Below are 8,660 nucleotides of genomic sequence, written 5' to 3' on the forward strand. Positions count from 1 at the left end.
TAGAAAAAAAAATCCAGAAAATCACATTGTAGGATTTTTTATGCATTTATTTGCAAATTATGGTGGAAAAGAAGTATTGGTCAATAACAAAAGTTTATCTCAATACTTTTTATATACCCTTTGTTGGCAATGACAGAGGTCAAACTTTTCTGTAAGTCTTCACAAGGTTTCACACACTGTTGCTGGTATTTTGGCCCATTCCTCCATGCAGATCTCCTCTAGAGCAGTGATGTTTTGGGCTGTTGCTGGGCAACACGACTTTCAACTCCCTCCAAAGATTTTCTATGGGGTTGAGATCTGGAGACTGGCTAGGCCACTCCAGGACCTTGAAATGCTTCTTACGAAGCCACTCCTTCGTTGCCCGGGCGGTGTGTTTGGGATCATTGTCATGCTGAAAGACCCAGCCACGTTTCATCTTCAATGCCCTTGCTGATGGAAGGAGGTTTTCACTCAAAATCTCACGATACATGGCCCCATTCATTCTTTCCTTTACACGGGTCAGTCGTCCTGGTCCCTTTGCAGAAAAACAGCCCCAAAGCATGATGTTTCCACCCCATGCTTCACAGTAGGTATGGTGTTCTTTGGATGCAACTCTGCATTCTTTGTCCTGCAAACATGACGAGTTGAGTTTTACCAAAAAGTATATTTTGGTTTCATCTGACCATATGACATTTTCCCAATCTCTTCTGGATCATCCAAATGCTCTCTAGCAAACTTCAGACGGGCCTGGACACGTACTGGCTTAAGCAGGGGGACACGTCTGGCACTGCAGGATTTGAGTCCCTGGCGGCGTAGTGTGTTACTGACGGTAGGCTTTGTTACTTTGGTCCCAGCTCTCTGCAGGTCATTCACTAGGTCCCCCGTGTGGTTCTGGGATTTTTGCTCACCGTTCTTGTGATCATTTTGACCCCACGGGGTGAGATCTTGCATGGAGCCCCAGATCGAGGGAGATTATCAGTGGTCTTGTATGTCTTCCATTTCCTAATAATTGCTCCCACAGTTTATTTCTTCAAACCAAGCTGCTTACCTATTGCAGATTCAGTCTTCCCAGCTGGTACAGGTCTACAATTTTGTTTCTGGTGTCCTTTGTCAGCTCTTTGGTCTTGGCCATAGTGGAGTTTGGAGTGTGACTGTTTGAGGTTGTGACAGGTTCTTTTATACTGATAACAAGTTCAAACAGGTGCCATTAATACAGGTAACGAGTGGAGGACAGAGGAGCCTCTTAAAGAAGAAGTTACAGGTCTGTGAGAGCCAAAATCTTGCTTGTTTGTAGGGACCAAATACTTATTTTCCACCATAATTTGCAAATAAATGCATAAAAAAATTCTACAATGTGATTTTCTGGATTTTTTTTTCTCATTTTGTCTGTCATAGTTGAAGTGTACCTATGATGAAAATTACAGGCCTCTCTCATCTTTTAAAGTGGGAGAACTTGCACAATTGGTGGCTGACTAAATACTTTTTTGCCCCACTGTGTATATATATATATAATTATTATATATATAATATATATATATATATAATACACAGTTGAAAAGTACCTGTCTCAGTGCTGCTCGGGGTTTGAAACTTCCAGACGCTCCCTTACTCACCGTGGTATAGTCTGCCACCACTTTCTGCTTCAGCTTCCTCTGAAAATGATGGWGAAWATAATGTKAATATACAGTATGTGTCTGCTGTGGTAGCCTGAATATTAGGAAGTACACATAGCCTTCTGGTGGGCTGYGTGAAGTTTCTACCARTTGGCTTCAGGARGTAGATTAAGTGTCATGGGGGCCTCAAGTTTAGGGATGATTTCAAACTGATCCTGCATCTACAGACAGAAGCTGAAGTTCATAACCCTCACATGGTATCCCACAGTATTGAATCTGCGTRTGTCTGCTGACACCCTGTGGTTGGTAGCTGTCTCTGCAGCCAGAGTTAGTCCATCTGTCACGCCCGCCTCTCTCTCCACCTCCCTCTGTCTCTCCCCCTCTCCTCCATTCCTCCACTGCTCCACCACTTCCTCTGGCTGAGTCACATCACCTCCCCTTCCTTCATTGAAAGAGGTTGTTGCTTTTGAGGAAAGGCTGAAGAGATAAGAGAGCATAAACACAATGTTGGCCTAATGCTTGGGGCTTACAGAGAGAGATAGAGATGGAGGGAGAGACACACAGAGAGAGAGGGGGAAGAGACGCAGAGGGAGAGATGGAGGGAGAGACAGAAGAAGAGAGAGAGGGAGAGAAGCAGAGGGAGAGAGAGGGAGAGATGGAGGGAGAGATGGAGGGAGAGACGCAGAGGGAGAGATGGAGCGAGGGTGGTAGTAGAAAGGAGACTAGGCAGAGCATGGGATTACTATGTAGTTATTTTAAAAGAGAACGTATTCTTAATGATTGACCTGGTTAATAAAGGTTAGATACTTAAATGAACAAGGAACCAAAAGGGGGAAGTCCAATGAGGGGAAATTAAACTTGAGGAACTAAGAAGGACAGAGGAACTTACATTTCTAACAAAACACACACATCGATACCTCCCATTTAGCATGAGCACAGTAAATAAAACCAAGACATGGGCTGGAAAATGTAAACCGCTACAGGCCATTGAAACACAATGTAGTGACAAGGTATTGTGACCTTAATACCACTTTGTTTCTGCCTCAGTCAAGCTGTTATGATCTTGCCAAAAATCTATAATGATGATGACAATGATTACCTCAATGCAATGATGAATNAGAGATGGAGCGAGGGTGGTAGTAGAAAGGAGACTAGGCAGAGCATGGGATTACTATGTAGTTATTTTAAAAGAGAACGTATTCTTAATGATTGACCTGGTTAATAAAGGTTAGATACTTAAATGAACAAGGAACCAAAAGGGGGAAGTCCAATGAGGGGAAATTAAACTTGAGGAACTAAGAAGGACAGAGGAACTTACATTTCTAACAAAACACTCACATGGGTACCTCCCATTTAGCATGAGCACAGTAAATAAAACCAAGACATGGGCTGCAGAATGTAAACCGCTACAGGCCATTGAAACACAATGTAGTGACAASGTATTGTGACCTTAATACCACTTTGTTTCTGCCTCAGTCAAGCTGTTATGATCTTGCCAAAAATCTATAATGATGATGACAATGATTACCTCAATGCAATGATGAATGCATTGTCAGGAACGCAGGCTAGCAGTAAGGTGGAAATAACAGAGATGACAGGAATAGCCTCAGTGAGACAAGGTGAATAACTCTAGACAATCTGACACTGGTCGAGTCACACAGGGCTCTCAGCTTTAGTTACAGTATGACCAAGGTGAAACCTCAAAAACAACTTCACCTTACACACATTCACACATACCTGACCCTCACCCAAATACACCAACTACAGCATGTCCTCTAAGGGCTTTGGGTTACACAGCAAAAATGTACCTTCAGTTCCCAGCCATACATCTATCACACCAAAGACATCAACCTACAGTAATCTAGAGCAGGGCTTCCCAAACTCAGCCCTGGGGCCCTCCCTGGGTGCATGTTTTGGTTTTTACCTTAGCACTACACAGCTGATTCAAATAACCAACTCATTGTCAGCTGTGGGCAAAAACCAAAACGTGCATCCAGGGGGGGCCCCAGGACTGAGTTTGGGAAACCCCGATCTAGAGCTTTAATGCAGTGAATAATACACACGATACAAGATACACACACACTGCATACTTTCAGAGAGCCTAAATAGTCTCTCTCACACATTCACACACAATCCACGCCACAGTGCCTAACATCAAAACGCCTGCTCCATGACGTCAGTGATTTAATCAGACACTCATGACAAGATGTCAACCACCTGTTTACATTCACTATATCTCACTAGTAAAAATTCATTAATACTGGTGACTTCAAGTATCATTGAAACACAATCATCTATTTGAGTTGACACCAGGCCAACACACAGCAGCCATGTTGGTCTGTGTTGGTTCTGAGGGGAACCTCAAATCAACACACATCATAAAACGAACACATTACAACACAGTATAAGTGTACTGATTATTATACAAAGAAGAAACGTCAGATTGTCAAGGCATTGATTGAGTGCAATAATCAAAGATACAATGTCCCAGATAGTGCCTTCACAAGTCTACTTCTACGGTAATAAATCAAAGTAAAATTAATTACCTGGCTTTGGTTAGATCCATCTTGATTCAGACAGTCATCTTTCGTTTCTGTTGGCTCTCTCACTCTTTCTCTCTTTGATTCGGTCCCTCCCTATCCTGCCTCCTTCCCTCCCTTTCTCTAGCACCCCTGCCCTCTAACTGGCCTGACGAGAACAACTGGATTCTTAAGATAACAAATCTGCGCTACGGCCTAGTTAATGTGTAGCAGTGGTGTTTGTTACGAGGGTGGCGCTGATTCATTTCTTCTGACTAGATGGTTTGTGTTGTTTCATGTCGATCAGTGATATCGATCATTCTGAGGAGGTAATAGTTCTACAGGAAGTGATCATGTCCTCTAAAACCTGTCTGAGGAGCCTCTACCTAGAGATGCGAAGAGCACCGTCTATAAGGGTTATAAAACAGAGAGTGAGACACAGAATGGTAGTTGACTGAGGAATGAGGTGATTGAAAAAGAGGATAAATGTAAAATGACAGACAGATCAGCAGACATGTAAAGAGGACGTGGGAAGAGAAGTGGAAAAGGTTAGAGAGGGGATGTGGCGACAGGTGAAGAGACAGGGAGGGAGAGAGAGAGGACAGGGTAACGATAAAAAGAGAGCAAAAAACAGAAAAGTATAATTTAATAAGTTAATGCTACGTCGAGGAATGCAGAGACTACATACCAGAAGTTATACACACCATTACACCGTCATTCACACACACAGACCACACAGACAGACATGCAAGTAATGAGCAAGAAAACAAAGCTATACATAATGTATGCTGCAGTCATACACTGAATAGAACAGTAGCTAACACTTACAGTCATACACTGAATAGAACAGTAGCTAACACTTACAGTCATACACTGAATGAACTGTAGCTAACCCTTGACTCCTAACAGTCATACCTGAATAGAACAGTAGCTAACACTTAAAGTCATACACTGAATAGAACAGTAGCTAACACTTACAGTCATACACTGAATAGAACTGTAGTACCTTACAGTCATACACTGAATAGAACAGTAGCTAACACTTTACAGTCATACACTGAATAGAACGGTAGCTAACACTTACAGTCATACACTGAATAGAACAGTAGCTAACACTTACACGCAAATTCCAGTGATTATAGTGGGTGTAGTATTTCCAGGTATTACTTACAGGGTGGTGTTATATCCAGGTATTCTGGATAGGGTGTGTTAGTATTTTCCCAGTATTATAGGAGTATGGGTGGTGTTAATATCTACCAAGAGGTCTTCTGATTAGGGAGTGTGTTAGTAATTTGATTTCCAGGTAATTGATGGTGACGTGTGTTGTTATAGATTCCAGGCTAATTATAGGCGGCGGTGTGTTAATATTACAGGGGTAATTCAATGGTTGGGGTGTTGTAAATAATTCCAGGTATCGTACCGAACAATGGTTGGGGTTGTTGTTAAACACTTATACACTTGAATAATAATAACAAAAACCAAAGCAAGACACAGAAATTGTATCACAAACAAATCGACATTTCCAGTATTATGTTGGGCGATGGAGTTGTGTTATATCTCCAAAGGCTAAATTTGATAGGGTGTTGTTCGGTTCAATTAAGCGGATACCCAGGAATGTAATGTGGAGTGTGTGTATTATATTTCCCAAGGTATTATGGTGGCTGTTATATGTTCATTTTACACCCAGGCTATTAGTGGGGTGGTGATTATAAGTCTCCAGGGTATTTATAAGAGTTGGCGCCGGGGTATTTGTATAGTTTGGTTTAAAACCACTGGCATTTCCCAGTATTATAAAACAGCTAGTGGTGTTGTTTAATTTCAGGTCATTATACAGGCCAGAGGAAAGCTTGCAGTCGTTGGTATTTTAGTTGCCGGCTTGGTTATAACATCCCATGGCTCCAGGAAGAGGTAATTTCCAGTGGGTAAAGGGTGGTCATGTTACACAATACAAACGCTTTTGTGTCCATCCACTGCACTAGCAGTAGCTACACTTCCAGTCATCACCCTGGAGATGTAGCCTAACACCTTCAGACTACCAACCTGAAATAAGAAACAGTGCTGACACCTATAAACAGTCCTACACTGAATAGCACAAGTTAGCTAAACACTTCACAGCGTCACATAACACTGAGAGGAACACGCTAGCTACTTCAAGTCCTACACTGAAATAAGACAGTAAGCTACACTTTACAGATCACTACACTGATAGAACTGTAAGTTAACAACCTTACAGTCAATACACTGAATAGACAGTAGTAACATTACCAGTAATACACGAATAGAACTGTAGCTACACTATACGTCATACACTGAATAGAACAGTAGCTAACACTTACAGTCATACACTGAATAGAACTGTAGCTAACACTTACAGTCATAATAACAACTGCATACCAGGTCATTTTAGAAGAGATTCTTTATTTAAAAATATAGACAATTGATTAACTTTGTTCATACCTTAATCAAACAAAGCAATGCCTGCATATACTGTATGTGATTTGAGAATAAAACTAGTTTGTCTTTAGTAAAATCACCTGTAACACTTCAATGTTAAAAAGTGCAGTCTAATATCATACAATCCAATACATGGCATTTCACTGTACTTGTGCACCTGACATTAAAAACTAGAAACTTGAGTGCCATCTATCTACAGTGGCAAGAAAAAAATATGTGAACCCTTTGGAATAATCCGGATTTCTGCATAAATTGGTCGTACAGTTAGATTTGAACTTCATCTCAGTCACAACAGACAAACACAGTCTGCTTAAACTAATAACACACAAATTACTGTATTTTTATTGTCTATATTGAATACATCATTTAAAAATTCACAGTGTAGGTTGGAAAAGTATGTGAACCCCTAGGCTAATGACTTCTCCAAAAGCTAATTGGAGTCAGGAGTCAGCTAAACTGGAGTCCAATCAATGAGATGAGATAGGAGATGTTGGTTAGAGCTGCCCTACCCTATAAAAAAACACTCACAAAATGTGAGTTTGCTATTCACAAGAAGCATTGCCTGATGTGAACCATGCCTCAAACAAAAGAGATCTCAGAAGACCCAAGATTAAGAATTGTTGACTTGCATAAAGCTGGAAAGGGTTACAAAAGTATCCCTAAAAGCCTTGATGTTCATCAGTCCACGGTAAGACAAAAGTGTCTATAAATGGAGAAGGTTCAGCACTGTTGCTACTCTCCCTAAGAGAGGCCGTCCTGCAAAGATGACTGCAAGAGCACAGCGCAGAATGCTCAATGAGCTTAGGAAGAATCCTAGAGTGTCAGCTAAAGACAAAGAAATCTCTGGAACATGCTAACATCTCTGTTGATGAGTCTACGATACGTAAAACACTAAACAAGAATGGTGTTCGTGGGAGGACACCACAGAAAAAGCCACTGCTGTCCAAAAAAAAACATTGCTGCACGTCTGAAGTTCACAAAAGAGCATCTGGATGTTCCACAGCGCTACTGGCAAAATATTCTGCGGACAGATAAAACTAAAGTTGAATAGTTTGGAAGGATCACACAACATTATGTGCGGAGAAATAAGGCACAGCACACTAACATCAAAACCTCATCCCAACTGTAAACTATGGTCGAGGGAGCATCATGGTTTGGAGCTGCCATGCTGCCTCAGGGCCTGGACAGCTTGCTATCATCGAGTTTATCAAGACATTTTGCAGGAGAATGTAAGGCTGTCTGACAATTGAAGCCCAACAGAAGTTAGGTGATGCAACAGGACAACAACTCAAAACAAAGAAGTAAATCAACAACAGAATGGCTTCCACAGAAGAAAATACGCCTTCTGGAGTGGCCCAGTCAGAGTCCTGACCTCAACCCGATTGAGATGCTGTGGCATGACCTCAAGAGAGCGGTTCACACCAGACATCCCAAGAATATTGCTGAACTGAAACTGTTTTATAAATAGGAATGGTCCAAAATTCCTCCTGACCGTTGTGCAGGTCTGATACACAACTACAGAAAGTGTTTGGTTGAGGTTATTACTGCCAAAGTAGGGTCAACCAGTACTAAAACCAAGGGTTCAGAAACTTTTCCCACCCTGCACTGTGAATGTTTACATGGCGTGTTCAATAAAGACATGACATGTAATTGTTAGTGTGTTATTAGTTTAAGCAGACTGTGTTTGTGTATTGTTGTGACTTAGATGAAGATCAGATCAAATTTTATGACCAATTTATGCAGAAGTCCAGGTAATTCCAAAGGGTTCACATACGTTTTCTTGCCACTCTATCAATCCCTAGTTTCCATGTTTAGTCTCCCAGAGATCAGTCAACCCTGCAGAGTGACAGGTGTGTCCTCTGACTAAGTGCTCCTGAATAAGGGCAGCATGATGATGGGGCTTTAAGGAATGTCAATAACTCAGGGATAACACCTACAGAAGAACTGTCTGTGCCCTAACAGTACTGACACAACTATTACTGTACAGATATAAGAATCAATCACTTGTGGTAATCAAAAACCATGGCTCAGAGACAACCTGGATGGGTGTGATTGAATAGTACAGTGAATATGGTACAATGAGAAGAAATATGAC

General features: G+C 41.4%; 1 protein-coding gene across 1 annotated transcript in view; it reads right to left on the reverse strand.

The window, feature by feature from the left end:
• Positions 1–4,232, reverse strand: part of plekhg6 (pleckstrin homology domain containing, family G (with RhoGef domain) member 6) — a 26,467-nt gene extending 22,235 nt beyond the window's left edge. Inside the window, exons 1-3 of the mRNA XM_070439484.1 lie at positions 4,139–4,232; positions 1,847–2,069; positions 1,529–1,631 (exon numbers count right to left, since the gene is read on the reverse strand). Coding sequence (XP_070295585.1) covers positions 1,529–1,631; positions 1,847–2,069; positions 4,139–4,158 — 346 coding nt within the window. The 5' untranslated portion in view covers positions 4,159–4,232. The remainder of the gene's footprint in view (positions 1–1,528; positions 1,632–1,846; positions 2,070–4,138) is intronic.
• Between the last annotated feature and the right edge of the window lie 4,428 nt (positions 4,233–8,660).

The sequence above is a fragment of the Salvelinus sp. IW2-2015 genome, unplaced genomic scaffold (genome assembly GCF_002910315.2).
Source record: "Salvelinus sp. IW2-2015 unplaced genomic scaffold, ASM291031v2 Un_scaffold1687, whole genome shotgun sequence".
Lineage (NCBI taxonomy): Eukaryota > Metazoa > Chordata > Actinopteri > Salmoniformes > Salmonidae > Salvelinus > Salvelinus sp. IW2-2015.